General features: G+C 53.1%; 1 protein-coding gene and 1 long non-coding RNA gene across 3 annotated transcripts in view; both read right to left on the minus strand.

The window, feature by feature from the left end:
* LOC144944058 (ras guanyl-releasing protein 3-like) overlaps nt 1-18,515 on the minus strand; it is a 95,758-nt gene extending 77,243 nt beyond the window's left edge. For both annotated transcript variants that reach the window (XM_078872105.1, XM_078872104.1), the window contains exon 1: nt 17,555-18,515. In XM_078872105.1, coding sequence (XP_078728231.1) covers nt 17,555-17,562 — 8 coding nt within the window. In that variant the 5' untranslated portion in view covers nt 17,563-18,515. The remainder of the gene's footprint in view (nt 1-17,554) is intronic.
* On the minus strand, nt 7,645-13,488 carry LOC144944060 (uncharacterized). Its single transcript, XR_013639557.1, has 3 exons — nt 13,230-13,488; nt 10,603-10,881; nt 7,645-7,836 (listed from the first exon to the last, which is right to left on the minus strand). It is a non-coding gene; the product is annotated as an uncharacterized LOC144944060 (long non-coding RNA).
* Nucleotides 18,516-23,293: the final 4,778 nt, after the last annotated feature.

Here is a 23,293-nt window from a genome sequence, read left to right on the forward strand (position 1 = left end):
CGGCGTGGACGGGGGGGCCCATCGTCGAGGGAGGTGCCTTGGGTTGGGACCCTAAGAAGGCGGTGTACGTGCCGGATGGGGGGGGGCCCGCAGGAGCTGACGGCCGCCTCTGGTCCATGGTCGGGCCGCGGTGGGCCGGTCCTGCGCGCTGCACCACCGGCACGCGCCCGGCGGGACGGAGGGCCTGCGCTGCGGCGCAACGACGTTGACTGCTTCCGCTGCGGGCGTAAGGGCCACTACGCCAGGGACTGCTGGGCCCGCGTCCCGGGTCCGCCCCAGCAGGAGGCCTCGTCAACGGACGCGCCAAAGAAGGAACCTCCAAGACAGGCAAGTCGGTGCGCACCAGACACCCGGCAAGGCTTTGCACCTCACCCATCATCGTTGTCGTGCGATCCGGATGTTGTTATTAAGGAGAGGCCATCGACGGGGCCTTGTCGCTCGGTGACGCAGTGGCGTAAATTGGCATGGAGAGTCGTCGCGGCCGCTACGGGTTCGTCCACTGTACCGGGGTCTATACAAGGGGTGGACGTGCGTATTTTGGTTGATTCCGGAGCATCCGCGACTATTATATCGGATGTCATTTTCCATCTGTTGGGCATCCCACCGGGGGCCGTGCGTCCGGTTTACGGGTCGTGCGTCGCTGCGAACGCGGGTAGCATGGGCATTGTGGGCCAGGTGGACGCTAAAATATCTATCGGGGAAGTGTCGGCCTCGGGAATTGTGTTAATTTCAAGATCTCTGGCAGTTCCTTGTTTACTGGGCACTGATTATCTGGCTAAGATGCCCATTTTGATCAAAATTAATGAGAATTGTATTGAATTGCCGGGTGGCCGTCAAATCTCGTTTCTGCCGTCGTCCTGGGGGCGACCTGCTTCAGCCGCACAGGTGCAGGCGTTATCCGTAGTATCTGTTGACATTCCACCTGGCTCACAGATGCTTATTCCTTTGCGGTATCGGAAGCCCCTGCCTGATCGGCTAGGAGCGGTTGGGGTCTTGTTGTCACCGTCAGCCACGATAACGGCCGGATTGGCGCTGGTTGGGGCGCAGACCATCGTCCGGCCGGACCAATTACCGTTTTTGCAGGTGCTCAATGCGGGTACCGAAAACGTGTGTGTCCCGGCTGGTACGGTTATGGCACATGCCACTACGGCATTTACGGCACAGGATTGCCTGCACAGCCAGGGCGTGGTTGCTGGTGTTTCCGAGCCAGTAGCTTCGGATAATCGCTGGATTGCCGACTTATGTGAGGAAAATTCTTCCCTGTCCGAGGAACAACGTTGTGCGATTCGTAAATTGTTATTGACGTATTCGGATGTGTTTAGCTCCGACGATTTGGATTTGGGACGCACCTTGTTGCTTTACCATCATATTGACACAGGGGACGCTGCCCCTATTCGGTTGAACTCGCACCGGATGAGTCCGGCCGAGCGAGAACACGTTCGGGGGGCAGTGGATGACATGTTGGCTGCGGACATAATATCTCCATCTAACAGCCCATGGGGCACGCCTGTTGTTTTGGTCAAGAAAAAGGACGGCAAATTGCGATTTTGTGTTGATTTCCGGAAATTGAATAAATTATCGGTGGCAGATGCGTATCCCCTGCCGCGTATGGACGACTCCCTCGATGCCTTGTCGGGGGCTAAGTTTTTTTCTACACTGGATCTCTCTTCGGGATTCTGGCAGCTGGCAACCCTTGACGAGCCCTCACGGGAGAAAACCGCATTCCGTACGCCGCAGGGGTTATTTCAATTCAATTGTCTTCCGATGGGGCTGAATGCGGCCCCTGCCACATTTCAAAGGTTGATGGAGCTGGTTTTGACGGGGTTGCAGTGGGAGACATGTCTCATATATTTAGACGATATTATCGTCTTCAGCCGCACATTTGATGAACATTTACGGCGGTTGGAGGCGGTGTTCACGAGGATGCGTTCCGCGAATTTGAAATTCAAACCAAAGAAATGTCACCTACTGCAACGGTCCATCCGTTATTTGGGGCATATCGTGAGTGCTGAGGTGGTGGCCACGGATCCGGACAAAACGGCGTGCGTCCGGGATTGGCCAACTCCGGCCACCGTGGGGGATGTACGTTGGTTTTTGGGATTCGCCTCATATTATCGGAGATTTGTTCCAAATTTTGCGACGATCGCGAGGCCCTTGCACCTCCTTACGGGTAAAGGACGAAAATTTGGTTGGGGACCGCCGGAAGAGGCGGCTTTTCAGGGCCTGCGCGATCTATTGGCTACGGCGCCGACGTTGGATTATCCGGATATCGATCACCCCTTCATTCTTGATACGGACGCGAGTGACACAGGCATTGGCGCGGTGTTGTCTCAGTCTAAAGGGGGTGTGGAGCGCGTGGTGGCGTATGGTAGCCGGGTTTTGTCTCCCGCGGAAACCCGCTACTGTGTCACTCGCAGGAAACTTTTGGCTGTTGTTTTTTTTCTACGCCAATTTTGACCGTACCTGTACGGTCGTTCCTTTATTGTGCGTACGGATCATGCGGCCTTGCAGTATGCTCTTAAGATGGATCAGCCATCCGGCCAGTTGGCGCGTTGGTTGGACACGCTGCAAGAATTTTCCTTCCAAATTCACCATCGGAAGGGGGTGCGCCATGCGAATGCAGACGCACTTTCAAGATTGCCGCAGCGCTCCCCTTGCGCGTGCGCGTCGGGGACGCATAGGTGTACGCCGATTCTATCCCCCCCTCAGCCGGTTGCGTTGGCCGTCGAGAGGCCGGATGCTCCGATGGAGCCGGGTCTGACTGATGGGGTTTTGAATCTGCCACGGTCTGTGTGGATTCGGGAACAAATGATGGATGAGTCGTTGTTGTCCCTACGGAAGCGGTCTGCGGTGGAGAGTGGGGGTCCGGGTACGGGGGGGGGGGGGGTGCCGGAAACCGCTCTCCGGGATGGTCTGCTCATGTGGAGGGAAGGATTCCAGGAACGCTGGCGTCTGGTTGTGCCAGCGTCCCTGCGATACGAGTTAATTAGGACTCTCCATTGTGACACGCTCTTACATTTGGGTTTGCAAAAGACCCTATTGACGTTGCAACGTCATTACTTTTGGCACGGCATGGCGACAGATGTCGTCGGGCACGTGCGCGCGTGCCCTGATTGTGCCCGGCGTAAGCCACCTAAACATCCTTATGTGCCGCCTATACAGTCTATTCAGGTGTCTCGGGTTAATGAATTGGTGGCACTGGACATTTTGGGACCCTTCCCACCCTCTGCGAGAGGTAATAAATATTTGCTGGTTGGGGTCGAGTACCTCTCCCGTTGGCCGATGGCCTGGCCGTTGCCTGACCAGTCGGCCGCGGCTATTACCGAGGCCTTTCTATTCGGGTACGTTATGAACAAGGGTGCGCCGGAGAGACTCCTCACGGACCAGGGCCGAAATTTTTCTTCTAAATTATTGGCGGAAGTGTGCGCGGCTCTTGGGACTAAGAAAGTACGGACATCCCCATACCATCCGCAAACGGATGGTATGGTCGAACGTCTGAATCGGACATTGTCTGCCATGCTGTGCCACACGGTGAGTGAACAACAATCAGATTGGGATCTGCACATCCCTGGGGTGCTTTCGGCGTACCGGATGACGCCTCATGCGGCTACAGGATATTCGCCGTTTTTCCTTATGTATGGTCGGGAAAACGTGCCGCCGATGGATGTGCAGTTGGGAACCGGTGTGAGGGGACCAGGTAAACCACTCCCAGATTACATTCGGGACACCGTTCGCCGGGTGACGGAGGCGCGGGAGGGTGCCCGCGTGGCTACGGCCAAAGCTCAGGCCCGGAACGAGCGGTATGCTCGACGTTCCAAGGGGGAGTGCCCCTGGAAGGTTGGGGACCTGGCCTGGCTCCATTGCCCGCAGGTGCGGCCAGGAACCTCTCCTAAATTGCATAAACCTTGGCAAGGGCCCGTCTGCCTCATCGAGGTTCCCAACCCGCAGTCGGCACGTGTTCGGATTGGATCTCGTCGCTGATTTGTTCACACGTCGCGCTTGAAGCCATATGTTGCTCCCCTACCTGATGCGTCATCTCCTGATGTTGCCTTGCCGGGGTCTGTTGCAGCCGACTCTCCCTTGCCTGCGTCCGTTGATCTTGCAAGAGCGCCTGTCGTGCCTATTCCAGACAGACCGGCTGTGACACCGCAGGTGAAGAGGGGCCCTGCTCGGGGGGTGCCTGCCAGGACTGCGGGAACTCCGAGCCCTGCAGCCCTTCCGACCCCGCTGCGAGCACAATCGCGGGACACCTCCGGGGCTGAGCCTTCGGGGACATGGGACGTTGGTGGGCCTCCAACAGCGACAGGAGGATTGCGGCCTGTCACTCTTAAAACCCCATCACGTTCCCCATCACGTTCCCGCTCTGCGGGAGGGCCGGCGACCCGCACACGTTCTAAATCTCTTACGTTTCGTTGATTGTTATGTTGTGTTATTGTTCTTACTGTTATAATTATTGCATGCTTCGTGTCCTTTAGTGTGTCGGGGTCGGTTTCACTCGCATTACTGGTCGGAGTTTTTATTCAACCGAGGTCGGCTGGGTTTTCTCTACGGGGGAGGGTGGTGTAATGCGGGCGTAAACGACCTTCCGGATGTGACGTCACGGGGGGGAGGAGTTACGTCACGTGGGAGAAGGGTTCGGGTCTTTAAGGGGAGAAACCGGAAGAGGAGGGGAGGTTGTTGGAGACTGGACTAGGGTGAGGCCACGCAGGGCGAAGGCTGGGAGGAGTGGCGAGATCGCCACACACACTCGGAGAGCGGATTGGCACCGTCGGCCAGCGGTGACCAACCCAGGGAGCAGCGGCGAGGCTGCAGTGAGAGCAGCAGCGAGGCTGCATGAAGAGGCAGCAGTGGAACTGTTCAGAGAGGGAGAGCAGTGGTGGAGCTGCAGCGAGGGCAGCCGGGGAGGCTGCGCGAGGAGATCAGCAGCGAGGCTGCTAGAGGCTACGGGAGCGACACGAGGGGATCAGCAGCGAGGCTGCTAGAGGCTACGGGAGCAACAGCAGCGTCGGCGCCGAGCGGAGGGTCTCAGAGGGAGAGAGCCGTGTGGGAAAAGTAGACGAACCCGAATAAAGGATACCAAGCCAGATACCGTGGTCGAGTCTTTTATTACATAAGTACATCGCTTTTGAGATATTTCCACATCAAAATGCACTTTATATTCTTGGTTCTTTCGGTAAAGTCACATAGAAGGGAAATAATAAAATAATATAAATATAAAACAATAAAAATTCTCACGACGTTTCGACTGCAACACAAGCAATCATCATCAGGTGTGAAATCCACAGCAAGAAAATTTGAAAAAAGTGGCGGTTTTTCCTAACTCACCGTCACACCTGATGATGATTGCTTGTGTTGCAGTCGAAACGTCGTGAGAATTTTTATTGTTTTATATTTATATTATTTTATTATTTCCCTTCTACGTGACTTTACCGAAAGAACCAAAAATATGAATTCCTGCAGTAACGAAAGCTTTAAATAAAAATTGAAAATGCACTTTATTAAATATCGATTTTTCTTGTTGTTGTTGTTATTATTATAACTTGTTTATAAGACAACGCTGTCACAGGTGTGATGTTTACAAGCGACGCATTCACTCGGCCTGATCCACCCGATGTGGCGAACCTCAGTGGAGTGTTTATTTTTGTAAAACCACCCGTGTTGCTCGCTGTCGTGGCCAGGTGTTTCAAAGGTCACAGCGCTGAGATACTGGGCTTGAGTCCAGGCTTCAGTCGCCCACTGTGATTGAACCGGGATCTCAAGGTCAATGAGTCGATGGTTCTGCACTTAATTTGAGCTAAATGCTTGCTCTGAGAATGGGGGGGGGGGAAATATTTCGCTTTTACCGTCATGTGACAAACATGACTCTGGTATTGCAGGGTGGGTGTGCAAAGTGCTCGTGCCGTCTGTGTTGGTCAGAAGTCACTTGAAGGGGATCTCGGTAGTAGTTCTGTGATACCCACTTCCCTGTGCCGCTTCTCTAATACTCGCGGTGGTACGTCGTTCTGCGAGATAAATCACAATGGATGCTTTATATATTTTATTTGTTTCGATTGTTTATGCAGAAAAGCCTGACTGAGTCTCATTTTCAAGAGGGTGATGCTGGGTTTTTTTGCGATCGTTATGGGGCGCCACGATGGCTATGAGATGTTAACTACCTCGCCTGGTATCCAGACACTGACGCCTGCTGTATATTTGGAGTTTGCATGTATCTCTCCCGGTGGTCGCGTGGATTTGATCTCCAGGTCCTCCGGTTTTTCTCTTAGAATCAACATGCGTTTGCAGTATTTGGCTGCTTTATATTTCCACGTGATAATCGAATTCGTTGAGCTATCATTTGTGGCCAGGTCGCTTCGGAAAATATCTATATCGCTCAATGGGCCTTACCTGGTAAAATGAAAATAGTTGTTATAGTTTATAGAGTTCAAAGCGCTGCGCACTAACTGCAACAAATACCCACACGTACTCACGTACACACGCAACATCTCGTCTGAATTTCAATCTACCCCTCCACATCATTTGGGACCTGATTAGCAATCATCAGGCGTGTGTGGCGCGTCATGAATGTAATTTTCGCACGAACGGAGGCAATTGAACAAACTTGAAAAAGACGTACCACGGTCAAAGTCAGAGTGAGTTCCTGCCCAGATGAGCATCGAGGCATTGAAGCTCGTTCCTTGTTTACAATGGTGGACATTCCACATTCCTATGGTAGGCGTGGGTCAATCCATAGGTCAACCACTGTAGACTTGACCACATACTGACATTCGGATGTGATGAGTCAACCCTCATCCCGACCAGGGTGTGAACTCGCAAATCTTCCGATTGCGAGCCGCTCGCTCTACCGCTGAGCCACCTGGATGGATATTTCGCACGCCAAGGGGAGGCGGTGGGCCAGAGACCGGCAAACGAAACAACAACAAGAAGAAGAAGAGCCATTTGCTTCAAATTCGGTAAGAAAAACTACAAATGTCGACATCCGCAATGCATGTGAATACAAGACGGCACTTTGGGAATAATTTCAAACCACATATTTTTTCGCGATCACTATTTTAAGAAGAGCACGATGATTTGAAACGCCGCATTGCAAATCACCGTTGGGCTTTTCGACGTCCACCGTTTATCGAACGCAATTAGGTTGTTGTCGTTGTTGTTTTTACTTTGCAATTGTAGTGAGTCACGAAGCAGTCCTTTCAGAACAGCACGCGGCTCGGAAGCCGCAGGTTTGCCGACCCCCCCCCCCCCTCTGCAGTGTGCGAACTGGTGAACAGCGAACTGGTGAACAGCGAACTGGTGAACAGCGAACTGGTGAACAGCGAACAGGTGAACAGCGAACAGGTGAACAGCGAACTGGTGAACCGCGCGCGGTGGGCAGCGAGACGTGGAGTTCTGCGTCGCGGACGCGGGGGGGGGGGGGCGGTGTGAGCGGTCACCTGCCGGCGAACGCCGTCGACGGCGCTCAAAAGGAAATCGCTTTGCGAAGCCTCTTTGGCCTGGCTCCCCGCTCCGCGCGAGCTCCCCGAGAGGGCACGGGCGGTCGGCGAGTCTCCGCGTGTCACAGATTCAATTACTGTGCTGGGGTTGGGTTGGCGTGGGGGGGAGGTCGTGTGTTTTGTTTGTGGATGGGGGGAGCCAGCGGGTCGGGGGGTGAAGGGGGGTGGGCCACGTCACTGCTGCTCTCGCGGGACGCGATGCGGTGCCGTGGGGGGCGGAACGAGGAGGTAGAAGAGGAGGTGGATGACGAGGAGCACGTGTGGGGGACGTGTCGAACCTGGAACAGGTTGCGTCCCAGGTGACGCACCCTGGGCCGTCTCGCCTGGATTGATTATTTTGTTTTGTCTACGGTTGACAGAGAGGGGGCAACAACACGCGGAGAGATTCAGATAATAATTACAATAACAATGATTATTATTATAATTGCCAGCCGTCCGTCAAAGCACAGCTAGACGAAAGGCCCCCCTCCCTCCCCACCGCCCCCTCCCACATCGTGTCGTTAATGGGGGTGGATTGAACATACTTCACCACGCTGGTCAATACGAGTCGGCGAAGGTGCGAGTGATCCGTGACCTGTTCAGATTCTAATTGGGCACCGATTTTTGCCGTGGCCGGCAGTGGAACTCACGGTCGTCGACGTGACAGCGCAGAGCGCAAACCCACTCGGCCACCGCTCCATAATAACAACGACGCCGGTAAGGATGTCCTTTGATACACCCAAGAACGTTTCGCCGAGTCTCAAGCCTCTCCTTCAGGAGGGTCCCTGCGACATTGGGATGTTGAACTATGAATTCCCAATCGCGAGACGTTGGCTTCGTGCTGTGGGAGGAAACGGGAGGACGCGGAGTACATGATAATCTCTATTTATCCGGGAGAATCCGATGAGCTATGAAGCTCTTTTTCACAGACGTCCATTACAACAACATATCGCCTTTTTCCAAAGATCCCTCGTATATCATGGGACCTCCTTTGCCAGTACCAAAATATGCGAATAGGGTTTCCCCTTTTCGCTGGCAACAAAACAGGTGTTAAGATGTTAGAACACCAAACTGAAACCTTTTACAAAGAATAATGTCTGCATGAACCACAATACTCAGAATGAAAAAAAAAACGTACTCTTGATAATCTATGCATTGTCTTTGAAACTGATTGGTCCACTCCAGAGATAGCTTTCTTTTGAGCCTCGTCTCAAACGGTGTTAGACCAGAGGACGCCTTTGGGTGTCTCAGGACAATGCATATACTATCAGGGTATGTTTTTGTTTGCATTCTGACCACAAGCGTTGTGGTCAATGCAGACATGATTCCTTGTAAAAGGTTGCAGTTTGGTGTTTTAACATCTTAACACCTGTTTTGTTGCCAGAAAAAGGGGAAACCCTATTTTCATCCCCCGTATAGCCTTAACAACAGACTGTTTGGGGCAAGTGCTATTTGCGAGCACCAATATAAAGGCCGGCACTGCACAAGACAGTGGTGGATGTTCAGCACCACGCCCGGCCGCCTTTGTCTCCCTAGTGCTGATGTTTTGCACACTCCACTAGGTGCTCATTCAAGGTCGAGATTCGACCTCGGGGATGCCCTGGACCGGTTCAGAAATTGGCACAGGAGCAAAGATCTCTAGTTGTGCCGAGAAGTCGCGTTGTATCCCCCCCCCCCCCACTATTAAAGCAGGCCAGCGGTCAAGGTCGAACCAGGCAAGAGTCGTGTGAGTCAAGCTGAATGCCGTATGTGAATTCAGAGTCGAGGTACGGCTGATGATGTAGACGCAGAGCCAAACGACTGCAATTTCACATCCAAGGTGGTCAAGCCCAGATGACCGCGTCGGCAAGATTGGGGCATTGCATCGAGATGATCAAATGCAAGGGTAGTTAATGTAAGTCAAGGTGAACAGGTTAACTATCGTTAGTCAATGTGAATATGTGAATTCAGAGTCGAGGAGGACTCATGAAAGTCAATGATGGATGTCTAATATGACTATATGAGTTAAGGTGAACAATTTAACTACTTACGAACACTCGACTTACGACACTTTGAGAGATACGAACAAACCTGGCCCGTATGTCCAGTTGCCTGTTCGGACCGAGAGTCGTAAGTTCAACTGCCGAGCAATTGATGGCGGTGGTGGCATCTACATCTGCAGAACAGGAAGAGCCAGTGGCATCTACATCTGCAGGAGATTATGCAACTTTTAAAGCAATTCCCCGTGTTTAGTGTCCAGGCCGTATACAACGTGTTTGGAATCGATGGGAGTTAAATTTGGACTTACAAACAAATCGACTTACGGACAAACCTCTAGAACCGAACTCGTTCGTAAGTCGTAAGTAGAGGAGTCCCTGTACCGTGAGTCAATGTGAATATCTGAATTCAGATATTCACATTGACACACATTCATTCGTAGAGAAGGACCAATGAAAGTCAAGGATGGATATCTAATATGACTATACTAGTCAAGGTGAACAATTGAACGATACTGTGAGTCAATGCGAATCTGTGAACCGAGAGTCGAGGTGAACAAAATCAAAGAAACAGTGAACTGGTGAGATTAGCGGTTAGCAGATGAACTAATGAGGCGCAGCTTGAACACGTGAGCCGATGGGAATTGACACTATTCTTAGACACCGTGCAGAGATGCAGTATTTATATTCTGCATAACACGCGGTAGGTGTATCGATGCTGTAGACATCACGCATTGATTCGAGAGCCATGCCGATTTCCTGCTCAAATGAGCATCGATTAATGCATCGGTGCTCGTTTCCTGTATACACCTCCTGAGCCAGCGGTGAGATTCCACATTACTATGGCAAGTCTCTCCAATGGGACAACCGCTTGTTTACTTCCCCGACAAAGTGGAACTGATTTTATCGACCAGTTGTCCCGTGGACAAACATGCCAGTTGTTATTTTTAGTTGTTGTTGTTGTCAAACCCGGAGGGATTGATGAAAAGCAAAGCAAAAAAAACTTCGACAACGTTGTCCGACGTTTCGCCGGAGAGCGCACCCAGCGTCAATAGGTGTCCACGAAAGTACAGCTTCGCGCCCGACGATCTTTCCCGGAAAACAAATATATGTTTTATATATAAAAAAAAAAGACGAATTATGAATCGTAAACCTACGTGTCGAAACGTCCACTTGAAGCATTCGTCCGTACGCTGCGCACGCAGAGCGAGACGCGGCGTTGCGGACGGGCGGGCGCTCTGGACGGAGGAGGCGTTCGCAGACGATGACGGGAGAGGCCGCCGTCGCGTGTGCACCGCAGACCGGGCGGGCGGGCGGGCGAGGAGAGACGGGGGGGGGGGACGCCCGCGTTGCCCGTCGAGCCGAGTTGAGGACGAGGAGCCGTCGCGTGCGTCACGCCGCATTGATTGGCGCGTCAGCGGGAATTCACTCGCCCACTAGGAGGAGAGCAAAACGGTTTCCGATGGAAATGTCTCCCTTGTGAGATCCCCCCCTCTCCACTCCCCTCCTACTCCAGCCACCTTCCTCACACGTTCCCCCGACCCCCCTAATGTCCCCTTCTGAAGGAAGGGGGTCTCATTATTTGGGGGTGGTGTGTGGGGGGGACAGCCATCTGTGCTACAGGCCTCCTCATGGGTCCGCGCGGTCTCGTCGTGCACAGCGCGTGATGTCAATCACAGATTTCACCGATTTTCGGCAGCTTCGGGCATAAACCTCTGCGAGGGGCAATTTACTCGGTTCACCGATGGTGGGTCTCATATGTCCGTCGGCACCGTGAGGAAATGTAGATGAGGCTGGAATCCGTGCCTGCGAGCAAACTCAATTGAACGTCTGGGCTGTGATTTATTGGGAGGTCCCGCAAGGTTATATTGGGCTCCTGGAGAAGGTCCCGGCACGAGGAGCGAAACGTCGGGACATCGTGCATGACCGCCCAAAATCGTAGGTCAGGGAGGTAAAGGGAGACTAAAAACGAATATTTGTTATTTGACCAGGTAAGGCCCACTGAGCTATAGACCATTTTTCAGAAGCGACCTGGCCACAGATGATAGCCCAACGAAGTGGCGTATCACGTGGATATCTATAGCAGCAGCTAAATACTCTAAATGCGTGATGTTGATTTCTAAACGTGGATGGGAACACCCGGAAAAAAATAGACGCGGCCACGGGGAGAGAGACACGCAAACTCCAAACGTACAGCAGCAGGTGTCAGGGTAGGGATCGAACCCACGCCCTCCTGTATACCAGGCGAGGTAGTTAACATCTCGACACCCCGGGACACCCCACACCTCATGATGCAGGAGCTGCATGATGAAGCCTGGGGGCAGGACCCTCCCGAACAAGAGCCATGGGACTCAGCGGTGAGGCTTTCCTCGGTTAAAATCGCACGTGATGAGCCCCCCCACCTCTCTCTCTGCTCTCTCTGCTCTCTGGTCTCCGCGCGCGTGATCGTTGTTGCATGAAGCGTGGCGCTAGGGACTCGCAGGAGGCGGGAGGGGGTGGGGGGAGGTGATTATTCACGTGCGGGGTGGATTATTGCATCGCAGGATCGTGAGAGGTTGTTGCGGCGGCGACGGCGGCGGCTTGGGAAGGGAGGCTATCATGCATCAGTGGATGGGCCTTGGCTGTTGCTGCTGCTGATGATAATAATAATGAAGGCGTGGAGAGGGGTGGAGAGAGAGAGCAACTCAGGTGGGAGGAGGAACCACAGACAAGCTGGAAGGCAGCCACGCGGTGAGCCGGTGCCAACAATTGGCCAAGCTCTTACGGCCCTATACATACAAAGTTGTTATCGGCCAATTAACGTGTGTTTACATGTCGATGGAAACTGGAGCATCCGGAGAAAATCCCACACGTGCGAGGGGGCAACGCTCTATCCCATACAGATGGAGCAGGTGGAGTCCACATTTTCGCTGTACCGCCTTCTCCTGGCAGAGCCCAGGGGACGGTCTCACCTCGACGCCCACGGGAAGGGAGTCGCACAGCATTCGTGTGCTGCCTCAACACAGCACCCGATTTACAGACCACGTGCGTAGCCACCACCACTCCCGCCACCACCACTCCCGCCACCACCACCCCCGCCACCACCACCACCGCCACCACCACCTCCACCACCACCACCCCACCATCACCACCTCCACCACCCCCACCACCACCTCCACCACCCCCACCACCACCACTGCCACCCCCACCATCACCACCCCCACCATCACCGCCACCACCACCATCACCACCCCCACCACCATCGCCACCCCCACCATCACCACCCCCACCACCATCACCGCCCCCACCATGACCGCCACCACCATCACCACCCCATCACTACCCCCATCACCACCCCCACCACCGCCACCGCCCAGCTATTGAGAGGCGTGAGAGCGCCGTGCGGGAGAGGTGCCACAGGCGCTGGGTGTGGCTCTGTGAGCAGCGCGGCTGCCCCCATTGCGTCGCGCGCTTTCACGACTTCATCGCCGCTCCTCGCTCCGCCGGGTTTACCGTTGCGCGGTCAGATCAGCGAACCGAATCAGCGAAGCGGTCTCATTCAGGGACCGGGGGCACGGTCGGAGCTGCGCGCGTCGTCCTGTGTCGTTGGGGTGGTACCGCGCGTCGTCGAGTATCAACAACAACAACAATAAACACCACAGCCGAGAACTCGACAACAAAGAGCTGCCGCCGACACGCGGAGCGAAACGTCGGACACCACGCCGAACGACAAGATGCGCATACGAGACGGAACAGGACACTTTTGGGGTTCACGCAGCACGGCGGCGAAAAAGAATAAACCCACGCTTGTTGACATTCGTCGTCGCGGTCACTAAAAGCCGCGATCAATCCACCGCTGGACGAAAGGCGGCCTCGTTTCCGCCGAGCCGTCGCCACGATCCCGCGGTGCAACAATCCGCGAGCCGATCCCATCGCTGCGTCTCCCGCGGTGGCACGGAATGCGTCGGGGTCGCCGTCCCCCCCCTTTGCCCTCGTCCCGCTGCTCGTTACTTGTTCAGATGCGGCAACGCAGCGTCGCCACATGTGTGAGTGTGTGAGAGTGTGAGTGTGAGTGAGTGTGTGTGTGAGAGTGTGTGTGAGTTGGTGTGAGTGTGTGTGAGAGTGTGTGAGTGAGTGTGTGTGTGAGAGTGTGTGAGTGTGTGTAAGAGTGTGTGTGAGTGTGTGTAAGAGTGTGTGTGAGTGTGTGAGAGTGTGAGTGTCTGTGTGTGAGTGTGTGTGAGTTGGTGTGTGAGTGTGTGAGAGTGTGAGTGTCTGTGTGAGTGAGTGTGTGAGTGAGTGTGTGTGTGAGTGTGTGTGAGTGTGTGAGTGAGTGTGTGTGTGAGTGTGTGTGTGAGTGTGTGAGTGAGTGTGTGTGAGAGTGTGTGTGAGTGTGTGAGTGAGTGTGTGTGAGTGTGTGTGAGTGTGTGTGAGAGTGTGTGTGAGTGTGTGAGTGTGTGTCTGTGAGTGTGTGTGAGTGTGTGAGAGTGTGATTGTGTGAGTGTGTGTGAGTGAGTGTGTGTGTGAGTTGGTGTGAGTGTGTGTGAGTGTGTGTAAGAGTGTGTATGAGTGTGTGAGAGTGTGTGAGAGTGTGAGTGTCTGTGTGAGTGTGTGAGTGTGTGTGAGTTGGTGTGTGAGTGTGTGAGAGTGTGAGTGTCTGTGTGTGTGAGTGAGTGTGTGTGAGTTGGTGTGAGTGTGTGTGAGTGAGTGTGAGTGAGTGTGTGTGAGTGTGTGTGAGTGTGTGAGTGTGTGTGAGTGTGTGTGTGAGTGTGTGTGAGAGTGTGTGTGAGTTGGTGTGTGAGTGTGTGAGAGTGTGAGTGTCTGTGTGAGTGTCTGTGTGAGTGAGTGTGTGAGTGTGTGTGTGCCCGACTGCGAGTGATAGCCGGCGGTCGGGACACGCGGCACAATTAAGCCACGCAGAGGTGGGGGTGGTAGGTGGGGGTGGTAGGTGGGGGTGGTAGGTGGGGTGGGGGGGCTCGGTTCAATCCTTGCAACAGGGCTCAAGGCAAATCACGCTACGCTGCTGACTCCCCCTTGATTACTCAGACTGATGCATCCCTCCCGATTATTTTGCCCCCCCACCAACCCGCTCCCCTCCCCCGCCTGACCTTTCTTGGCCTCCCCCAACAGACCCAACCTAAAGGTGTCTTTTGTTGTTAATACATTTTATTTTAGCAGCTAAATCCCACTGAGCTACTGTATTTTTTCTTGCAGAGGCAAACCCGGCCACGCGTGATAAGTCCATCGAGGTGGGGGCATTTATAGTGGCAGCCGAATCATCGACGAGCCGCATTCGGCATTGCGAGGCCCCAGGTGCCACTGGCAGCCCCCGGTGGCCTTGAGTGCGGCCTCTGAGTGCGTCCCCCCCCCACCATCATCGTGGCTGGCAAACCCAACAATGGTTTCAAAGGTGTGGCGGCCCTCCCTCGCACTGATGATGTCTTATCGGGGAAAGTGGGCCCCCTCTGAAAATTGAGTGAAGAACACCGATCTGAGAATAGGTGTTACCCTTCCTGGTGATTCTTCATATTTGATCGTGGCAAAAAGGTCCCGTGGATAACACTGGTCGGAACGCGTGTTTCTCAACGTGGAAGGCATAAACCGGAGGAATCAGGAGAAAGCTCTCAGAGAGAGAACGCGCGGAATATTATACAACGGGCATCGTCAGGGTCGGGATTGAATCCTCGGTCTCCTGCGTATCAAGCGTTTGCTACACCGATGTGATCAGTAGCAGGACACGGAGTTGCTTTGGTAGAGGAAACGTCAGCGGGTCTCACGCGCCGACATATCCCCTGGCTACACACTCACGGGTCTCACGATTCCCTTACCGGCGCCTTGCTCGCGCGTGCCTCGCGAAGCGGGGGAACTTCACTGTCCGTGTGAGTTGACGATTACCGCTGCCTGGAGTGGGCCCCCAGGTAAAGCGGTTCACCTGGACAGGTGACGCGTGTGTGTGTGTGTTGGGGAGCGGTAGTGTAGAGTTTAGCACGCTACGCTACGATCCCGGCTACCCGACACGGTCAATACCAGTGACGATTATTTGAACCGGTCCTGGGCCTCCTCCAGGTCAACTCAGCCTCAAATGAGTATCTAGTGCAGTGTGTAAACATCGCCACTCGGGAGACAAATGCGGCCGGGCGTGGTGCTGGCCACCCACACCCTCGTGTGCTGTGCCGGCTTTCATAGGTGCTCGCTAACAGCACTTGCTCCTACAGTCTAAGGCTATACGGTGGATATTTGTCTTTGCGACGTGTGCGTCTGGGAAGCGGTTAGCGTAGTGGTTAGCATGCTGCCGCTACTAACCCGCTCACGGCCATCATCAGTGACGAACATCCAAACCCCTTCTCCCCTCGGTCGACTAATGTATACTTGTTGCGGTGTAAAAAAAAAAAATCAGCACTGGGGAGACAAAGGCGGCCGGGCGTGGTGCTGGCCAACCAGCGGGCGTGGTGCTGGCCAACCACCCCCTCGTGTGCTGTGCTGACCTTCATAGGTCTGTTAAAAGGCTCTACGGGGGATCTTTGTTTTTGACGTGTGCGTGTAGCGCACGCGTGTGTGTGTGTAATGTGCATGGCTGCTGTCAATGTAAAGGTGCAAAGGCAAAAGTGCAGCCCTGCTAGCCCACGCCACTGCTGGTGAAATGGGCATCGCCATAAGGAGCTCTAGAAAGGGTCTCTTTGGTCTGCTCTTCCACCGAGCTTGTCCGACGACTGTACCCAGCCACCCTGTGGTGTGCACACCTACACCACAGGGTGGAGGGAGCAAGGTGGGTGGGGATTTAATGCATTGTTTGAGCTGCCGCCCCGGGAGAACGCCCAGTGCCACCGCTGGACGACAGTGTTTGTTTCATCCCACGTGGTGATGAGCACGAGGAATGGATGTGCGTAAGAAGTGGCGAATATTTAAACCTCGCCTAGGTCGAATCAGCCTCAAATGAGTACTGTACTCGGTGTGGTGTGTGTAAAACATCACCACTGGGGAGACAAAGGCGGCCGGGCGTGGTGCTGGCCACGCGGGGACTTGCCCCGACAGTTCTGTTGAAGGCTGTACAGGGGGGAGGGGCGTCGTTGTCTCTGTGAAGATCGGTGGCAGAGTGGAGAGCGCACTTGCCTAGGAGCACGGCGATCTCACGTCGATTCCCATCCATAGCGAGTGTATCTGAAACCGTTTCTGGACCTCCCCTAGGTCGAGCCAGCCTTGAATGAGAACCTTCTGCAGTTGTGTGAATATCCAAACTTGTTCAATCACTCACGACCACCGAGGTTTGGCAAAAAATAATGAATGAGTTCAATCAGTTCGGTACCAATTTAAACACAACACGTGTTTGCGATGCCGCGTCGCCACTGGTGCATAAGTAAACATTACAAACACAAACAAGGGACAAATTCGTCAATAACACTGCCATGAAAGGGAAAGAATATATAATAGGCGACGTTTCGGGAAATGCCCCTTCATAAGTACCGACTCGTTCACTTTACCCTCGGATTTATCACGGGGATACCCAAGTGGGTGTAGATGTACATGTGGTACCCATCACGATGACGCTTCAACAATATCGTCATCAATATCATCATCAGCAACATCATCATTCACGTCAACTAAAACCCGGGTACGTAATTGTGAAATCATCGGTGAACACTTCAAGATCGAACTCTTGAGAGTTTTTTTAAACTCTTCTGCACGTTCCCAACTCTTGATAGTGCTTCAATTCGCACCGTAAGTTTCGTTATTTCTCACTCGAGCAATAATGACGTAATCATCATAATTATTGGTTTACTAATCAGATTAACCACAGATCATAATGTACAGCCTTGTGAAAATCCACTGTTGAATGAAGGCCTTGCCAGCACCCTGCCGCACATCAGTGAATGTTTGACCATACTTCACCGCGCTGGTCAGTATGGTTGGGTGAACGGTGCATGAGTGGGGGGGGGTTGTGACCAAGAGGTGGTCTGGGCAGTCCAACTCAAGATACAAAATGCAGTGCGATAACCACTGCGCCACCGCTCAACCAGCGACAACAACAAAAGCAGACAGTTCACCTGGTCATCATCTCTGATCTCCGCACGCACGCGGCGGTGAGAAGCCACGTGGAGCCAGAGAAAGAGACGGCCGAAGAGCGGCCGTGCTTACCAGGGCATGCACGCTGATGCTGAAGCTGCTGCTGATGATGCTGCTGCTGCTGCTGCCGCCGCCGACGATACTGCTGATGATGATGCTGCTGCCGACGATACTGCTGATGATGCTGCTGCTGCCGAAGATGATGGCTGCTGTTGAAGTTACCGCAAATGATGCTAATGTTGATTGTCGTTCAAACTGATGCTAATGTTGCTGCTGCTGCTGATGATACAAACTCGACGTTGCCTGTGATGACTATTATGTAGCTGCTGATGATGATGATGTTACTGATATTTCTGGTGATGATGATGGTGCTGCTACAGATTCTGCTGCTACTGCTGATGGTGATACCGATTCTGCTGCTGCTGCTGATGATGATACCTCGAGTGATGCTGCTGCTAAAGCCGCTGCTGCTGCTGCTGATGACTATCGTGCCGCTGATACTTCTGTTGCTGATACTATTGCTGCAGAGATTGGTGATACCGGTGATGTCGCTGCTGCTGATAATGAAGTCCCTTATACCTGTGGTGATGCTACTGATGATGCCGCTGCTGCTGCTGCTGATACTGTTGATGCTGCTGATGATACTGTTGATGCTGCTGATGATGCCGCTGCTGCTGATATTATTGATGCTGCTGATGATACTGTTGATGCTGCTGCTGATATTGTTGATGCTGCTGCTGATACTGTTGATGCTGCTGCTGCTGATGATGATGCTGCTGATGATGATTATACTCTTGATGATGCTGCTGCTGATACTGTTGATGATGCTGCTGATGATACTGTTGATGCTGCTGCTGATACTGTTGATGATGCTGCTGCTGATGATACTGTTGATGCTGCTGCTGATTCTGTTGATGATGCTGCTGCTGATGATACTGTTGATGATGCTGCTGATGATGATGCTCCATGCACTGTGAGGCTGGCGGGCCTCCGCGTCCGAGCAGGGCTCGTTTCTGGAGCGCGTTTCCGACGATTGTTGTGCCTTAATGCTGTTTTTCCTCGCTCCGGAGGAAGCGCCCCCCTCCCCCCACAACACCCCCCCTCCACCGCACACAATCCCCATCACTGCCCCCAAAATAGTCTCTGACGTGAGCGACCCGCGCGGCGAGAAGGGCGAGACGAGCGGGCTGAGTTACCTGGAGACTTGGCCGCTCGCGTTGATAACGCGATCTGCGCTATTGCTGATCGTGGTCAGAGCTTGATTTCGGTCGGGGCTGAGCTCCGGAAAATATTTTCGGGTGGAATGAATGAGGGTGGCGCGTGGTGGTGGGGAGTGGGGAGGGTGGCGTGGTGGGGGGGGGAGTTGAATATTCAAAGGCGCTCGGAATTAATCCATAAAATATTAAAACAATGTTTGGTTAAGCAATCGCGTCGTTAGGGATAAATGTGCGTAACTGAATAAATGATCAGACCCCTTCTGTCCCTCCGCTGAAATAAAAGTATGTTTTACACATCCCATCAGCCACCACGGACTTCTGGGAGTTCATCGTTTCAGCGGCAGGGAATCCCAACGTGGAGCAGTGCGAGGGAAGATGCAGAAATAGAGGCGTTGTGGGCGCTAGTTCGGTGAGTTAATGGGTGAGTATGTGGGGGGAGCGAGTGGGTCATTGAGACGGGGTGAATTTGTGGGGTGAGCGAGTGGGTGGGTGTATGCGGGAGTGCGTTGTTTTGACATGCAGCGTAGCGAGTGAGTGGGTGAGTGAACGAGTGAGTGGGTGAGTGAGTGGGTGAGTGAGTGGGTGAGTGAGTGTGGGTGTGAGTGAGTGTGTGAGTGTGTTGTTCTGACCTGCAGCGTGCGGAGTGAGTGGGTGAGTGAACAAGTGAGTGGGTGAGTGAGTGTGGGTGTGAGTGAGTGTGTGAGTGTCTTGTTCTGACCTGCAGCGTGCGGAGTGAGTGGGTGAGTGAACAAGTGAGTGGGTGAATAAGTGTGTGGGTGAGTGAGTGAGCGTGTGAGTTAGTGGGTGAATGAGAGTGAGTGAGTGAGTGAGTCAGAGTGGGTGTGAGTGGTGAGTGAGTGAGTGAGTGAGCTTGCGAGTGAGTGGGTGATTAAGTGAGAGTGGTGAGTGAGAGTGGGTGAGTGAGTCAGAGTGGGTGTGAGTGGGTGAGTGAGTGAGCGTGTGAGTAAGTGGGTGAGTGAGCGTGCGAGTGAGTGGGTGAGTGAGTGAGGTGGGTGTGAGTGGGTGAGTGTGGTGTTCTGACCTACAGCCTCGTGGTTGAACACAGTGGTGGATGAGACAAAGCAAAGTCAGTAGTCCGGTCCGCAGAGTCTCCAACGCGAGTGGAAGGAATCAATGACTGAAGTTCACAGTCATGAGCAGCGATAGAAGAGTGCTACGTGTTGATGTTGTTGAAGTTGTTGCTGATGATGATGATGTTGTTGTTGTTGGTGGTGATGCTGAAACAATGAAAATGTCACCAACTGCGTGTGCAGCACCAGCGTGGCCTTGGCTGCACGCGCGCGTGTGTGTTGTTTGCGTGGTTTCCGCACAGCCACACACACACACGTGTGTGCGCTAGCCGCTGTGCGCAAGCGGGGGGGGGGGGTCTGTCTGGACAGCTGTGTTCGCGTCCTCCCCCCCACCACACACCGCTCCCCACGCAACCGGGGGAGGTGGGTGGGGGGGGGTCCCATAATGACCCCAGGTGTTCCACTGGGACCAACGAGGGCATTGTAAACACAGACGGACACAAACAGTGGCCAACGTCTGGACACGCACAACAAAAAGGGGGCGATCGGTGACAATGGAGAGGATGGGATTAAGCCGACCGCCCAAGAGTTTTCGCTCTACCCCTAACCACACTAGGAAACCAGTCACTGTTACAAACCCTCATACCTTAGTTGAACACGTAGTAGGCTTTCGCGAACAATAGTATCCATAATAGTTTTTTGGGGTTAGATCACGTAAAATATAAATGTGTCGTTAAACCCGCCACCACCCGACACAGCCAATTAGTGAGGTCTGTCACGTTAATAAAAAACGTTGCAATGTAGTTACTACTAACCATGCCTTATTAACCAGCCACAAATAGTAGCCCTATACTACTGACCCTAACCAGATGTATTTATACTGGAGACATCCGATGGGCTATAAAGATATTTTTCACAGATGTCCAGTCGGGGCGAGTAAGAACGTAACAACAACAAAGAGTGCAAAAACATGATAGGGGTGCAAAGTACAGGAAAGGTAAACAAATCACCCAAAAAACGCACGGACAAATTAAACTAAACCATCCCCATCCTACCAGCAATAGCCATCGCCAATGAACCAACCAGTACGAGTCCTACCCATAGCCAATTAGCCAAACCAGGCAATGGTCGTAACCCTCCAACAAATGAAATCCTTGCGTATGGCGATATATAACGATATATAACGCGAGCTAAATGTCAGCGTCGAGGTGGATGATGGTCAACAACCCGAGGGGCGTCAGGAGGAGACTTCGTGTCCGCTGTTCCTCCTCCTCCTCCGTCGTCGAAGGAGCGCAGGCTACCGCAGTGGCTTGACGATCTGGTCCACGTCTTTAGTCGTCGTGGGCCCACAATTGCCGCACAGCGCCATTGTGGCTTTACATGTTCCTGTTGCGATGGAGGCACGCGCATCGGCCCGTTGACGATGCGGTCGATTGGTTACAACCACCGGCGACCTCGAGGAATGGCAAAGCCACGCAGGAGATGTTGCGATGTTGGGGTCTCGCATGAGAGGTTTATTCTGGAACCTTCCAACTTAAGGGGCGTCCATAAATGACGTCACGCAATTTTGAACGATTTTTACCCCCCCCCCACTTTGTCACACGGCGTCACAAAAAGTCAGACCCCCCCTCAAATATGACGTCGCAAAGCTCTGCCCCCCCCCCTCCCCCAAAATTAAACATGCTTCAAACCGCTTTAAACTATTGTGATTGTAGTGCGTATTTAATGTGGGGCTGCACTCTGATGTTGTAAGAGAAAACATGTATTAAAAAGTGTTGTCTACATTTATTTAAAGTTTGCGCATTTTGACGTGACGTCACATTTCTCAAACCCCCCCCCCTCATCACACATCGTCACAAATATCTGACCCCCCCCCCCAGGTGCGTGACGTCATTTATGAACGGCCCCTTAGCCTCACCAACTAACGACGAGTACCCACCATTAACCATAGGAAACCAGCCGCTAAACAACTCGCCATCCAGAGTATAGCCCTAGGTTTGAAGCTTTCGTGACTGCAAGGATCCATACTCTCATGTTTTTTCGGTAAAGTCACGTAGGTAAATCTAGCTGTGACGGTCTCACCTGATGACGGAGACTTGTGTTGCCTCCGAAACGTCGTGATTTATAATTTTATTTCTATTATTATTTCTATTATTTTAACTTTTATTATTTATTTTTACGTACGTGACTTTACCGAAAAAACTTCAGAGTACAGTATAGCCCTGTCAACGCCGCCCATACCACGGCTTTGCCAAGGCCCCGTGAGCAATGTCTTGTTAGAGGTTTTCAGATGTTGCTGATCGGCCAAGACGTCTCAAATTTGCGTACATTCTCTCATCCCTTCCCCCGTGCTTGTCCGTGCACGTTCCAGCGTTCGTTTCGCTATCACTTTCTCTTTCGCCGGCCCGGCTTCTGCGACCCGTGCGACATAGCAGGTATGATGCGCCTGGTTTAGGAAACTATCGGGGCCTCGCTTTGGCTCAAAATGACACCCCGCCTTTTGAGAATACGAGAATGCCTCCTCGGATGAACGAACGCTGGCAACAAAGGCGCAGGGGTTCGTGGCATCGCTCGAACGTCTTCGGTCGGACACAGACCGATGGTCGAGGACAATAACGGAGCGACAGCCAAGGAATGGAACGCACACGCCGGTAGGACGCGCCCCCGACAGAGATGGAGCGTTGGAATCAGATCGTGCGCAGGTGCTAGGCGGATTAATTACGTCGCGGGATTGTGAGAGGTGGTGGTGGTTGTGGCTTTAGGGGGGGGGTGAGTGGAGGGGGCGAGGCCTTCATCCAGCAGTGGATTGACCATCACGGCTGACGGTAATTACGATGAGACCAACATTGTTGCTGTTGCTGCCGCCGTCGTTGGTGTCAGCATTCGCTGTTGGTCGTCGACAACTTCCCGTGCAATATTTCCCCACTCATCCTCATCCCGTCGCTTTAATGTCCGCGGACATCAATGGCAAACAATTGCCCCCGTGACGTCGCCGCGATGCCCACTTCAACTCGAGTGGAGCTTAGTCCCCACTGAGCAGTCGTCTGCGACTTGGCAAATCACGAATCGTTTGCGAAGAGCAATAACTCGGGTAATCATTTCGATTGATGATGCTGCTGATGCTGCTGCTGATGATGATGCTGCTGCTGATGATGATGATAACGGGTCGCGTTCTGGGATTTTCTATTTTATTTTAGACGATGATCGGGAAATCTGTTGTTGTGAACCCGTGAGCAATCATTGAAGTCGTGAGAAATCACCGAGAAATGATCACGGAATCGTGTAGATTACCGTAGATGTCATGCCGATGTTACATTCGGGATAATGACCTTAAACAACAACAGCAACACAACGAGGCTGCATGTATCACAATGAATAATCACATCGCTGAGGTTTTGGGAGAGTGTAGGGTTACATATCAATCATTAAACCCAGATTACATGCCGCCGCCGCCACCCCCTTATATCTATACTAGCATAAGTACCCGGCGTTGCCCGGGTGAAAAATATATTTCTTAAACAGGACCCTGCGGGGTGGGCTGGTAGGAATAATACTAATACCGG

This window comes from Lampetra fluviatilis, chromosome 33 (assembly GCF_964198595.1).
Source record: "Lampetra fluviatilis chromosome 33, kcLamFluv1.1, whole genome shotgun sequence".
In the NCBI taxonomy this organism is placed as follows: Eukaryota; Metazoa; Chordata; class Hyperoartia; order Petromyzontiformes; family Petromyzontidae; genus Lampetra; species Lampetra fluviatilis.